At 44.6% G+C, this 15,244-nt stretch overlaps 1 protein-coding gene across 1 annotated transcript in view; it reads right to left on the bottom strand.

Moving 5' to 3' along the window:
* Positions 1 to 15,244, bottom strand: part of ano7 (anoctamin 7) — a 48,215-nt gene that overhangs the window by 27,348 nt on the left and 5,623 nt on the right. The window contains exons 7-13 of the mRNA XM_038961895.1: positions 14,940 to 15,050; positions 7,551 to 7,719; positions 5,934 to 6,024; positions 5,600 to 5,696; positions 4,198 to 4,341; positions 3,866 to 4,003; positions 3,450 to 3,548 (exon numbers count right to left, since the gene is read on the bottom strand). Coding sequence (XP_038817823.1) covers positions 3,450 to 3,548; positions 3,866 to 4,003; positions 4,198 to 4,341; positions 5,600 to 5,696; positions 5,934 to 6,024; positions 7,551 to 7,719; positions 14,940 to 15,050 — 849 coding nt within the window. The remainder of the gene's footprint in view (positions 1 to 3,449; positions 3,549 to 3,865; positions 4,004 to 4,197; positions 4,342 to 5,599; positions 5,697 to 5,933; positions 6,025 to 7,550; positions 7,720 to 14,939; positions 15,051 to 15,244) is intronic.

Below are 15,244 nucleotides of genomic sequence, written 5' to 3'. Positions count from 1 at the left end.
GCTTTTATTTCTTTCATCACATTCCCAATGGGTCAGAAGTTTACATACACTTAATTTGTATTTGGTAGCATTGCCTTTAAATTGTTTAACTTGGGTCAAACGTTTTGGGTAGCCTTCCACAAGCTTCCCACAATAAGTTGGGTGAATTTTGGCTCCTTCCTCCTGACAGAACTGATGTAACTGAGTCAGGTTTGTAGGCCTCCTTGCTCGCACACAATTTTTCAGTTCTGTCCACAAATTTTCTATAGGATTGAGGTCAGGGCTTTGTGATGGCCACTCCAATACCTTGCCTTTGTTGTCCTTAAGCCATTTTGCCACAACTTTGGAAGTATGCTTGGGGTCATTGTCCATTTGGAAGACCCATTTGCGTCCAAGCTTTAACTTCCTGACTGATGTCTTGAGATGTTGCTTCAATATATCCACATAATTTTTCTACCTCATGATGCCATCTATTTTGTGAAGTGCACCAGTCCCTCCTGCAGCAAAGCCACAACATGATGCTGCCACCCTAATGCTTCACGGTTGGGATGGTGTTGTTCGGCTTGCAAGCCTCCCCCTTTTTCCTCCAAACATAACAATGATAATTATGGCCAAACAGTTCTAATTTTGTTTCGTCAGACCAGAGGACATTTCTCTAAAAAGTACGATCTTTGTCCCCATGTGCAGTTGCAAAGCATAGTCTGGCTTTTTTATGGCGGTTTTGGAGCAGTGGCTTCTTCCTTGCTAAGCGGCCTTTCAGGTTATGTCGATATAGGACTTGTTTTACTGTGGATATAGATACTTTTGTACCGGTTTCCTCCAGCATCTTCACATCGTCCTTTGCTGTTGTTCTGGGATTGATTTGCACTTTTCTGACAAAATACGTTCATCTCTAGGAGACAGAACGCGTCTCCTTCCTGAGTGGTATGACGGCTGCGTGGTCCCATGGTGTTAATACTTGCGTACTATTGTTTGTAAAGATGAATGTGGTACCTTCAGGCATTTGGAAATTGCTCCCAAGGATGAACCAGACTGGTGGAGGTCTACAATTTTTTTTCTCGTAAGTCTCGGTTGATTTCTTTTGATTTTCCCATAATGTCAAGGAAAGAGGCACTGAGTTTGAAGGTAGGCCTTGAAATACATCCCCAGGTACACCTCCTATTGACTCAAATTATGTCATTTAGCCTAGCTTCTAAAGCCATGACATACTTTTCTGGAATTTTCCAAGCTGTTTAAAGGCACAGTCAACTTAGTGTATGTACACTTCTTACCCACTGGAATTGTGATACAGTGATTTTATAAGTGAAATAGTCTGTCTGTAAACAATTGTTGGAAAAATTACTTGTGTCATGCACTTAGATAGATGTCCTAACCGACTTGCCAAAACTATAGTTTGTTAACAAGAAATTTGCGCAGTGGTTGAAAAATGTGTTTTAATGACTGCAACCTAAGTGTATGTAAACTTCCGACTTCAACTGTATATACTGTATATATACACATATATACACGCTACCATTCAAAAGTTTGGGGTCACTTAGAAATGTCCTTGTTTTTGAAAGACTAGTTGAGTATCTGGAGTATCAGCATTTGTGGGTTCGATTACAGGCTCAAAAGGGCCAGAAACAAAGAACTTTCTTCTGAAACTTGTCAGTCTATTCTTGTTCTGAGAAATTAAGGATATGTCATGCGAGAAATTGCCTAGAAACTGAAGTTCTTGTACAATGCTGTGTACTACTCCCTTCACAGAACAGCGCAAACTCTAACCAGAATAGAAAGAGGAGTGGGAGGCCCCGGTGCACAACTGAGCAAGTGGACAAGTACATTAGAGTGTCTAGTTTGAGAAACAGACGCCTCACAAGTCCTCAACTGGCAGCTTCATTAAATATTACCCGCAAAACACCAATCTCAACGTCAATAGGTGACTCTGGGATGCTGGCCTTCTAGGCAGAGTTCCTCTGTATGCACGCACGCACGCACACACACACACACACACACACACACACACACACACACACACACACACACACACACACACACACACACACACACACACACACACACACACACACACACACACACACACACACACACACACACACACACACACACACACACACACACACACACAGCATACTACCCTGCATCCCACTGCTGTCTTGCCTCTGAAGCTAAACAGAGTTGACCCGGGTCATTCCCTGGATGGGAGACCAGATGCTGCTCGAAGTGGTGTTGGATGGCCAGTAGGAAGCACCCTTTCCTCTTGTCTAAAAAAATAGCCCAATCCCCCAGGTTAGTGATTGGGGACATTGCCCTGTGTAGGGTGGTGTTTTTCAGATGGGACGTTAAAAAAAGATCCCATGGCACTTATCGTAAGAGTAGGTGTGTTAATCCCAGTGTCCTGGCTAAAATCCCAATCTTGCTCTCATACCGTCACGGTTACCTAAACATCCCCAGCTTACAATTGGCTCATTTACCCCCTCTTCTCCCCTGTAACTATTCCCCAGGTCGTTGCTGTAAATGAGAATGTGTTCTCAGTCAACTTAACTGGTAAAATAAGGGTAAAAAAATATATTTTTTTATCAAACTGGGTGAGTTTACATCTTCAATCACATGTTATAGCATCACCATGTGGCCAATTGACATGGCATTGCTTGAGAGGGTATGGCCCATGGGACTTTACCATCACGCCAAGTTGCACCCTCCTAGGCCTTACCATTTCACAAGAATTTGCATGTTATATTTCCTTGACTGACGATGTATAATAATAATGAATGGCAAACAAATACAATAGGGTTTCACCCAGCTTCGCTGCTTGAACCCAAATAATCTAGAATCAATTTCTGCGCCCCCGCGGATATCCAATTAGCACAATAAACAAATTCCCTTTCGGATCTGTCTGTTTCAGCTAGAGATATGAGTTTTTACATGGGCTGCATCTCAGTCACTGCATCCGCCAATGTCGGCCTTCCACATCTGCTGTGGGAGGTGGCAGAGCTACAGTGCTGTTTGTCAGAGCAGAAGACATCCCTTTCTTCTCACCAAAACGTCTGTAGCGTCCGAAATGGTTTGGGCTACAAACTAATATGTTTTACTCAAAGACCCCCACAAGTGTCACGGGACTCGTCTGATTGTATCCCGGTGCTGTGTGAATGGGGCATTTCCATGTCAAAGGTATACGAATAATTCCATGGTGTTTTATTTTTTGGCTTCACTTCAAAGCATACTTAGTTTTGATTTATTTTTGGACTATCTGTTTTCTATGTATGAATCTGTTATTCAGTGCGTTTGTATGGGTTAACAGCAGTAAGGCCAAATTCATCAAATATTTTTTTTCTCCAGTATGTTGTCTGAGAGAGCAATGGTCTTTAGAACTTGTATTAATCATTGTCCTGTTAATGGTAGAAAAACAGTTTCTAATTACACTAAAATGATGCAACCATAGTGGGTTTTAGGTCTAGAAAGGGACTCACAGAAAAGATCAAGAAGGCATTGTGAGATTTGTAAATGATGATGCTCAGAATCACCCGGTAAAGGATAATTGCCACCACAAACATCAGCACTACGGATACCTGTGAGAGACAAAAATGCATCAAAGATAAAGTTAGGACTTTTCGGGGATTCTTGATTAATGTAATTCATTAGTCATTAATTCATGTCCTCATAAGTTGACTTCCTATCTCACATGTCATCAGGGATGGGCAACTCCAATCCTGGAGGGCCAGAGTGTGTGCAGACTTTTGTTTTATCCCAACACAGCTTATTATACTAATCAAGTGCTTGCTAATTAGTTGCTAGTCACGTGTGCTAGTGCTGGGGTAGAACAAAAATGTGCACCCTTGTGCGACCCCAAGGTAGGATTAAAGAACATTGTCCTGCAGCACCTTACCATGATCATGATGACCATGCCGCCGGTCAGGGTGCGGTTGAAGCGGCATCGCTTTGGGAAGTACGGCTCCTCTGCACCAGTCACAGGGTTCCGCAGGGTCAGGGGCGCTGTGGCAGTGAACTCTGGCCTTGGGCGCTCCTGGGTCACAAAGGGTTAAACGGGAACAACATCCAAAATCTGTCAGTCCTTATTGGTTCTTAAATCTCCATGACAGAAAATCTGAAATTGTGCATCTTAGAAATAGTTTTCACATACAAACTTGACAAGCTTGAACTTAGGATCGATTGGGATTTCCAAAATAATATTATCACTGTGATCATACTGTGTTGTACCTCAGTTTCCTGAAACTCTGAACAGTCCCATCGGTGGGCCAGCACTGCGCTGGTGCGCTTCCAGTATTCCAGGAAAGTGACAGCCCATAGAGCCATGAAAATACTGAAGAATACCGTTCCCCCATTGTCAAATAACAGCCCTGCCTGTGAAGAGAGGATGGCCATACAGTATGTAGTAAAACGGCGTGGGCACACAAAGTATTCACACCTCTTGACTTTCTCCACATTTTGTTTTTACAAAGTGGGATTCAAATGGATTTCATTCTCATTTTTTGTCAACAATCTACACAAAACAAAGTGGAAGAACAATTCTAACATTTATGAAAAATAAAAACACTAATATATCTTGATTCGATAAGTATTGAAGCCCCTGAGTCAATACATGTTAGAATCACCTTTGGTAGCGATTACAGCTTTGAGTCTTTCTGGGTAAGTCTCTAAGAGCTTTGCACACCTGTCGGTCCCAGTTTAACTTCAGTGCCTTATTGCAAACAGGATGCATGTTTTGGAATATTTTTTATTTTGTACAGGCTTCCTTCTTTTCACTCTGTCATTTAGGTTAGTATTATGGAGTAACTACAATGTTGTTGTTCCATCCTCAGTTTTCTCCTATCACAGCCATTCAACTCTGTAACTGTTTTAAAGTCACCATTGGCCTCATGGTGAAATCCCTGAGCGGTTTCCTTCCTCTCCAGAAACTGAGTTAAGAAGGACACCTGTATCTTTGTAGTGACTGGGTGTATTGATACACCATTCACCATAATTCATAATTTCACCATGCTCAAATGGATATTCAATGTCAATATACCAATGGGTGCCCTTCTTTGCAAGGCATTGGAAAACCTCCCTGGTCTTTGTGGTTGAATCTGTGTTTGAAATGCCCTGCTCGACTGAGGGACCTTACTGAGGATTGTATGTGTGGGGTAGTCTTTTAAAAATCATGTTAACACTATTATTGCATACCGAATGAGCCAATGCAACTGCAATTATAGGACATGTTATGCAAATGTTTACTCTTGAACTTATTTAGGCTGGCCTTAAAATAAGGGGTTGAATACTTATTGACTCAAGATAAGTATTCAAGACATTTTAGCTTTTCATTTGTTATTAATTTCTAAAAACATAATTCCACTTTGGCATTATAGGGTATTGTGTGTAAGCCAGTGACAAAAATATCTCAATTTAATCCATTTTAAATTCAGGCTGTAACACATAAAAATTTAGAAAAAGTCAAGGGGTGTGAATAACTTCTGAGGACACTGTACACTAAAACACATACAGTAAGTACAATCAATCATGCCATCACACATGCATGTGAACACACACACACACACACACACACACACACACACACACACACACACACACACACACACACACACACACACACACACACACACACCTTGAAGGTGGTACAGATGCTGGATAGGTTCCAGTAGGAGCAGATTTTGCACAGAGGACACATGACAAACTCATCCTCGCTCTCACAGATCTCCCGCCTATGGGACAGAGGATAGCCATTCAGAAAATTACCTTTGGTGACACAGTTGGTTACAGTGAAACCCTGTTTGAACCCACACCTGAGCAGAGTTCAACTATTAGTTCGTACACGTGTTAAGGTGTGGAAACAAACACAGAATGTTCACAACCCTAGTGGAACCCTCAACACGGATTATGGTGGGCGAGGCTTAAGAAGAGGAGTGACATGCTTGGTTGAAGTCCTCTTTCATACTCACGCTGGCGCATCAGTGAACATCAACCAGATCCCAAACAGAAAGACCAGTGTTCCGACCACAGCTGCTGGGAGCAGCCAGCCTGTGTAGAACCCTTCATGGAGGTAAGAGAGAGAGTAAGCAAAAGAAGAGTCATTTCATTATGTCTTGTGATGTGTGTTGTGTGATGTATATTATTTGATGTGACGTAAGTCTTGGGATGATATTTTTGCCAAGGAGCTTGTTCTTTGTTGTGAAGCAAATTTGCAAATTTCTCTTTATGGGATATTTAAGCTTACTATTATATTCTAAGAAGCGGGTTGACGTTTATTAGGATGCGTCTTGTCCTGGTGGCAGAACTGAGCGATTTCCCCTAGATGTGCTCTGCAAAGTCAAAACTGGCTATATTGTAAAAATTTATGATAACCAAAATTTGCTTTTTTGGTCTTAATTTAAGGTTAGCGTTAGCCATTTAGGTTAGCAGTGTAATTAACGTTAGGGTTGACTACAGCATTACCCCAAAAATGGAGGAGGCAGGTGGCAGCGTGAGGAGGTAAGGAACGGGTCTGTCTGCCCAATATAAAGGATCAAAACTGGCAGAGGAAGAAAAATAGCTTAAATAGGAATGTATACCAGTTTAATTTGAGGACCAGGATGTTGACAACTGTGCCATACAGATTGCAAAATTTCTGGGAAGAGATTTTTCATGTACCGATACCATGGCACAGTGTGTATAAGATGATATATAAAACGACGCAAGATGTTGAATATTTGGGCATACAGTCATCGCATCCTCTGCAGATTTTGTTGTGAGGATTTAGAATCAATACTATTTCTTCTGGTATTGCCCTCAGGTAGCTTGTTTCTGGTCTCAGGTTCAGTAATGGCTGAAAAAGCAAAACATGAATCTAAAATTGACCCTAGAAATAGCATTGTTGGGAGATCTGGAGAAACCTGTTCAGTCAATTATTAATATATTACTACTCTTTGTAAAAGTATTTATTTTCAACTCGCAATCTGTGGATTCTATTCGATTAGATCGATTCAAATTGGATGCTAAACATTACAGCATAGTTTAAAGAGATATGGTGCGTATAAATCCAAAGTAGGTGGCCAGAAGAGATAGGTCTCAGATGGTTGAGGGGCAGCTCTCGGGGAACTGTGGGAGGATCTTGGATGGTAGGTGGCCTGGCGGTTGGGAGCTTGGGCCGGCGGCCATTAGGTTGCTGGTTCAGATCTCCATTTTGACTCGGTGGGAGATCTGTCGACGTGCCCCTGGGCGGGGCGTTTGACCCTGGTTGCTCCTGTGGGTCGCTCTGGATGGGAGTCTCTTAGATTACTGAATGTAATGTAAATGTTAAGCGGCTTCACTGCAGGTACGTTTATATGTTTGTTTAAATGTATGTTTAAATTATTATTAAATGTATGTTTAAATCATTATTATTTTAATTAGGTTTAGGGTTAGGATTAAAATATGATTTTATGACTTTGTGGCTGTGCCTGCTAATGACCAATCTGCAGAGCTGCCTCCAGTACATGAGTCATCCAAAAAAATGCTAACCCGCTTCTAAGACGAGTACTCCTCCAAAAGCCAGACTCTCTACTTCAAGCCAACAAAACACTGCCAGTGCCAATGCTTACCCAGCCAGGCAAAGTACAGTGCTATCTTCTCTCCATAGTACTCTCGGATGTGGTCCAGCGGCTGGTACTTCTTCCAGCTGGCCCAGCGAGCCCAATACTGGTGGAGGATCTGCCTCATGCTCAAGGACTGAGAGTCCACCGCCTCCCCCTCTGGCATCTGAAATGGACCCTGCAGGAACATCGTAGGACAGAGTCAGACGGTGGATAACTATTCAGGTTTTGGGGTTACAGTCAGAGTCAAAGGTACCATGCCCACTATGACTTGACATTCCGTGACATGTGACATCACAACATTTATGTCCCGTTTATGACAATATTATGACATGAATTTCAAATACAGTGTTACCGAAGGATATTCATTGGATACAATTACAAGTTGCAATTTATTTTATACATGTCACGTTCCTGACCTGTTTTCCTTTGTCATGTATTTGTTTTAGTTGGTCAGGGCGTGAGTTGGGTGGGTTGGTCTAGGTTTGATTTTCTATGTTGGGATTTTGTGTTCGGCCTGGTATGATTCTCAATCAGAGGCAGCTGTAGATCGTTTGTCCCTGATTGAGAATCATACTTAGGCAGCCTGGGTTTCACTTGTGTTTTGTGGGTGTTTGTTCCTGTGTCAGTGTTTGGGCCACACAGGACTGTTTCGGGTTAGTCACGTTTGTTGGTTTTTGTATTTTGTAGTGTTTGTTGTTTTTCCATTAAATAATGAATACTTACCAATCCGCATCTTGGTCCGATCCATGCTCCTCCTCGTCTGAGGAGGAGAACGACTACGACAGCCGTTACAGAAACACCCACCAAAACAGGACCAAGCGGAGTGGAGAAGGAAGGCAAGAACAACAGCAATGGGGAAAAGAGGAATGGACATGGGAGGAGATCCTAGACGGGAAAGGACCCTGGGCAGAGCCAGAGGAGTGTCGCCGCCCCAAAGCGGAGCTGGAGGCAGCGAAAGCGGAGAGGAGGTTTTATGAGGCGAAAGCAAGGCAGAGCGGCTGGAAGCCCGAGAGGCTCACCCAAAAATTTCTTGGGGGGGGGCTAAAGGGGAGTGTGGCGAAGCCGGGTTGGATACCCGAGCCAACTCCCCGGGCTTACCGTGGAGTGAGAGGGCGTCGTATTGGTCAGACACCGTGTTATGCGGTGGAGCGCACGGTGTCCCCAGTACGCGTGCTTAGCCCAGTGCGGGCTATTCCACCTTGCCGCACTGGGAGGGCTAGGTTGGGCATCGAGCCGGGTGCCATGAAGCCGGCCCAACATATCTGGCCTCCAGTACGTCTCCTCGGGCCGGCGTACATGGCACCAGCCTTACAGGTGGTGTCCCCGGTTCGCCTGCATAGCCCAGTGCGGGCTATTCCACCTCGCCGCACTGGCAGGGCTACGGGGACCATTCAACCTGGTAGGGTTGGGGAGGCTCGGTGCTCAAGAGCGCGTGTCCTCCTTCACGGTCCGGTATATCCGGCGCCACCTTCCCACCCCAGCCCAGTACCATCAGTGCCAACACCACGCACCAGGCTTCCAGTGCGTTTCCAGAGCCCTGTTCCTCCTCCACGCACTCTCCCTGTGGTGCGTGTCTCCAGCCCAGTGCCTCCAGTTCCGGCACCACGCACCAGGCCTACTGTGCGCCTCAGCAGGTCAGAGTCGGCCGTCTGCCCAACGCCGCCTGCGCTGCTTGCCTGCTCAGCGCTGCCTGAACTGTCTGCCTGCCCAGCGTGGTCTGAACTGTCTGCCTGCCCAGCGCTGCCCGTCTGTCCCGAGCCTTCAGAGCCGTCCAGCCAGGACCAGCCAGAGCCGTCCAGCCAGGACCAGCCAGAGCCGTCCAGCCAGGACCAGCCAGAGCCGTCCAGCCAGGACCAGCCAGAGCCGTCCAGCCAGGACCAGCCAGAGCCGTCCAGCCAGGACCAGCCAGAGCCGTCCAACCAGGACCTGCCAGAGCCGTCCAGCCAGGACCAGCCAGAGCCGTCCAGCCAGGACCAGCCAGAGCCGTCCAGCCAGGACCAGCCAGAGCCGTCCAGCCAGGACCAGCCAGAGCCAGCCAGCCAGGACCAGCCAGAGCCAGCCAGCCAGGAGCTGCCAGCCAGCCAGGAGCTGCCGGAGCCAGCCGGCCAGGATCCGCCAGAGCCAGCCAGCCAGGATCCGCCAGAGCCAGCCAGCCAGGATCCGCCAGAGCCTTCCGCCAGCCAGGATCCGCCAGAGCCAGCCAGCCAGGATCCGCCAGAGCCAGCCAGTCAGGTGCTACCCCTCAGTCAGGTGCTACCCCTCAGTCAGGTGCTACCCCTCAGTCAGGTGCTACCCCTCAGTCAGGTGCTACCCCTCAGTCTGTTACTGCCCTTTGGAATAGTGGGATTGACATGGAGGGTGAATATTGGGAGGAGGCCACGGAAGGGGGGGTTGACTATGGTGGGGTGGGGACCACGACCAGCGCCAGAGCCGCCACCGTGGACAGACGCCCACCCAGACCCTCCCCTAGACTTTGTGCTGGTGCGCCCGGAGTTCGCACCTTAAGGGGGGGGTTCTGTCACGTTCCTGACCTGTTTTCCTTTGTCATGTATTTGTTTTAGTTGGTCAGGGCGTGAGTTGGGTGGGTTGGTCTAGGTTTGATTTTCTATGTTGGGATTTTGTGTTCGGCCTGGTATGATTCTCAATCAGAGGCAGCTGTAGATCGTTTGTCCCTGATTGAGAATCATACTTAGGCAGCCTGGGTTTCACTTGTGTTTTGTGGGTGTTTGTTCCTGTGTCAGTGTTTGGGCCACACAGGACTGTTTCGGGTTAGTCACGTTTGTTGGTTTTTGTATTTTGTAGTGTTTGTTGTTTTTCCATTAAATAATGAATACTTACCAATCCGCATCTTGGTCCGATCCATGCTCCTCCTCGTCTGAGGAGGAGAACGACTACGACAGCCGTTACAATACAGATATAATCCAAAGACATAGATTTTGGTCATCAGAGCCCCCTCAAAAACATTAGGGGCATGACTCCTCTGGTTACAGTCAAGATGAATGTTTGATTTAACATTACAGGGTAAGATTTATAAGATTAGTGAGATTTAGAGTTATGTTTATCAGAAGATTCCTGGGTATGGGCGTACAGTAATGAAATCATATTCACTCACATACATACATACATACATACATACATACATACATACATACATACATACATACATACATACATACATACATACATACATACAGTACCAGTCAAAAGTTTGGACACACGTACTCACTCGTTCAAGGGTTTTTCTTTCTACATATTTCTACACTTTCTACATCAAAACTATGAAATAATACATATGGAATCATGTAGTAAACAAAAAAGTTTTAAACAAATCAAACAAATATTTTAGATTTTAGATTCTTCAAAGTAGCCACCCTTTGCCTTGATGACAGCTTTGCACACTCTTGGAATTCTCTGATTCCATATGTGTCATTTCATAGTATGTAGGAAGTCAATGCAGAAAATAGTCAAAAGAAGGAATGAGTATGCGTGTCCAAACTTTTGACTGGTACTGTACATACAGTGCCTTCGGAAAGTGTTCAGACCCCTCTACTTTTTCCAAATTTTGTTACATTACAGCCTTCTTCTGAAATATATTAAATAGTTTTTTTTCCCTGAATCTAAACACAATACCCCATAATGACAAATCAGAAACAGGTTTTTAGATTTTTTTTGCTAATTTTTTCAAAATAAAAAAACGGAAGTATTCAGACCCTTTACTCAGTACTTTGTTGAAGCACCTTTGGAAGCGATTATAGGCTCGAGTCTTCTTCGGTAGGATGCTACAAGCTTGGCACACCTGTATTTGGGGAGTTTCTCACATTCTTCTCTGCAGATCCTCTCAAGCTCTGTCAAGTTGGATGGGAGCGTTGATGCACAGCTTTTTTCAGGTCTCTTTAGAACTGTTTGATTGGGTTCAAGTCCGGGCTCTGGCTGGGCCACTCAAGGACATTCAGAAACTTGTCATTCAGAAGCCACTCCTGCGGTGTCTTGGCTGTGTGCTTAGGGTCATTGTCCTGTTGGAAGGTTGAACCTTCGCCCCAGTCTGAGGTCCTGAGCACTCTGGAGCAGGTTTTCATCAAGGATCTCTCTGTACTTTGCTCTGTTCATCGATCCTGACTCCCCACAGCATGATGCTGCCACCACAATGCTTCACCGTAGGCATGGTGCTAGGTTTCCTCCAGATGTGACGCTTGACATTTAGGCCAAAGAGTTAAATCTTGGTTTCATTAGACCAGAGAATCTTGTTTCTCATGGTCTGAGAGTCTTTAGGTGCGTTTTGGCAAACTCCTTGCGGATCTGTAATTTTCCTTTTACTGAGGACTGGCTTCCGTCTGGCCACTACCATAAAAGTCTGATTGGTGGGGTGCTGCAGAAATGGTTGTCCTTCTGGAAGGTTCTCCCATCTCCACAGAGGAACTCTGGCGCTTTGTCATTGTGACCATCGGGTTCTTGGTCCCCTTCCCGACCAAGGCCCTTCTCCCCCGATTGCTCAGTTTGGCCAGGTGGCCAGCTCTAGGAGGGCAGCTCTTGGTGGTTCCAAATGTCTTCCATTTAAGAATGATTGAGGCCACTGTGTTCTTGGGGACCTTTAATGCAGCAGACATTTTTTGATACCCTTCCCCAGACTTGTTTTGGTACTCTTCCCTAAAAACTAGGGATGCACAATATATCGGTAAGCATATCAGAATCGGACGATATTAGCTAAAAATGCATACATCGGCATCGGCGCGATGTCGAGTTTAACGCCGATGTGCAAAACCCATGTCAAAGCTGATGTGCATACCTATATAGCGTAGGTAAATAACGTAATGACGCCACAATTTTTTGGGATCTATACGTGCAACACAGCATTCCTAACCTAGCCCACAATGTTTGAGCAGTCAACAAGTCGAGCAGTCATTTGAAAGAGTAAGAATATTTCAGTGAGACAACTCAAAGGCGAAATCCATTATCGCCAAGATAATTTCCCTTGACAATCAACTGCTCTCTGTCGTGGATGATGTTGGCTTTCACCGACTGGTGGAGCACCGGTACACACTACCAAATAGGCGCTATTTTTCAGATGTTGCCCTACTGGAGTTACACAGTATTGTTGAAACGCACATCCATGAGCTACTTGCTATGGGCGTCAATGCTATTAGCTTCACGACTGACATTTGAACCAGTGATGTCAGCCCCATGACCATTATGAGTCTGACAGCACAGTGGGTCGACGAGGATTTCCTACTGAGGAAAGCCGAATTGCATGCTCAAGAATGTGCCTGTTCTCATACAACTGCTGCCATTTCAATGGCATTTGAGAACATGTTTGAAACATGGAAACATGAACACTCCTAGCTCCATTCGAACAAATGACTCGAGAAATAAGCTCAACTGCGTCTGCAGCAAACGTGATACCCTGTATCATGGCATTGAAACGCCTGCTCAACAAAAGTGCCAACACAGACCGTCCGGTTAACTTGGAAAAGTACTCCACTAGAGGCTGTGAACAGCGATTCGTGGCATTATCTCTGAGCCTCTACTGTGGCGCCACCATGCTCGATGCAAGGTACAAGGACCGCTACTTCGATGCAGACAATAAATAGGGTTTTTCGTGGAATATTACAGACACAGCTGGACAAGATGGAAACGGACACAGTGACAGTGCGCACCGAGGAAGAGAGGCCACAGACAGACAGAGCTGAAACTTCACTGCTTGACATGTATGATGAAATCCTGGTTGAGACTGAACAAATGAACAGCGAAACAGCACAGCAAGTAAGTGAAAGAAATAGGTTTTGATTATGTTTTACTGGTAATGGGGACACACGTAAATGGTCAGTATGTGTGTGTGGTCAGTGTGTGTGCGTGTGTTTCAACTATTTAACTGTACTAGAAACCTTAAAAGGCCGCTAAAATATTAAATATCGGTTATCGGTATTGGTTTTTTTTTGTCAAGGAAAATATTGGATAAGTCTGTAATGTAACAAAATGTGGAAAAATCAAGGGATCTAAATACTTTCCGAAGGCACTGTACATACATACATACATACAGTTGAAGTCGGAAGTTAACATACACCTTAGCAAAATACATTTAAACTCCGTTTTTAAAGTATTCCTGACTTTTAATCCTTGTAAAAATTCCCTGTCTTAGGTCAGTTAGGATCACCTGTTCATTTTAAGAATGTGAAATGCCAGAATAAAAGTAGAGAGAATGAGTTATTTCAGTTTTTCTTTCATCACATTCCCAGTGGGTCAGAAGTTTACATACACTCAATTAGTATTTGGTAGCATTGCCCTTAAATTGTTTAACTTGGGTCAAACGTGTCAGGTAGCCTTCCACAAGCTTCCCACAATAAGTTGGGGGAATTTTGGCCCATTCCTCCTGACAGAGCTGGTGGAACTGGGTCAGGTTTGTAGGCCTCCTTGCTCGCACACGCTTTTTCAGTTCTACCCACACATTTTCTATGGGATTGAGGTCAGGGCTTTGTGATGTACACTCCAATACCTTGCCTTTGTTGTCCTTAAGCCATTTTGCCACAACTTTGGAAGTATGCTTGGTGCTACCACCCTCGTGCTTCAGGGTTTGGATGGTGTTCTTCGGCTTGCAAGACTCCCCCTTTTTCCTCCAAACATATCGATGGTCGTTATGGCCAAACAGTTCTATTTTTGTTTCATCAAACCAGAGGACATGTCTCCAAAAGTACGATCTTTGTCCCAATGTGCAGTTGCAAACCGTAGTCTGCCTTTTTTGATGGCGGTTTTGGAGCAGTGGCTTCTTCCTTGCTGAGCGGCCTTTCAGGTTATGTCGATATAGGACTTGTTTTACTGTGGATATAGATATTTTTGGACCTGTTTGCTGTTGTTATGGGATTGATTTGCACTTTTCGCACCAAAGTATGTTCATCTCTAGGAGACAGAACGAGTCTCCTTCCTGAGCGGTATGACGGCTGCGTGGTCCCATGGTGTTTATACTGTCAAACAAAGAGGCACTGAGTTTGAAGGTAGGCCTAGACTTACATCCACAGGTACACCTCCAATTGACTGAATTTATGTAAATTAGCCTATCAGAAGCTTCTAAAGCCATGACATTATTATCTGGCATTTTCCAAGCTGTTTAAAGGCACAGTCAACTTAGTGTAAGTAAACTTTTGATCTACTGGAATTGTGATACAGTGAATTATAAGTGAAATAATCTGTCTGTAAACAATTGTTGGAAAAATTACTAGTGTCATGCACAAAGTAGATGTCCTAACGGACTTACCAAAACTATAGTTTGTTAACAAGAAATTTGTGGTTGAAAAATGAGTTTTAATGACTCCAACCTAAGTGTATGTAAACTTCCGACATCAAATGTACATACATAACATACATTATATATACATAACATATGGTATGTCTATGCAAGACACTAACCTCATGCAGGGGGTATGCAGCAGAGACGGCGTTCTCGCTGAGCAGCCTTTCGATTCCCACCTCTCCTCTTTTTAATGCCCCATAAGGTGTCCGTGCTAAGATCTCATACAGCTAGGTCAGACAAAGGAATGTGTTGTACTGTCAAAGTGAGGAAGTCTATTATTCTACTCCTGAAGTGTCATATATATCAAATGTGTTTATCACATGTTCATCATGACCTCTTGGTATGGTGGTTTTACAATTACATTTCCCTGCATTAATCTAACAGACAGTCATCCAAATGGAGCCATGGTTGAGTGGTAACG

This window comes from Salvelinus namaycush, chromosome 23 (assembly GCF_016432855.1).
Source record: "Salvelinus namaycush isolate Seneca chromosome 23, SaNama_1.0, whole genome shotgun sequence".
NCBI lineage: Eukaryota > Metazoa > Chordata > Actinopteri > Salmoniformes > Salmonidae > Salvelinus > Salvelinus namaycush.
Note: the sequence above shows the minus strand (reverse complement) of the source record. Positions and strands in the feature narration are given on the sequence as shown.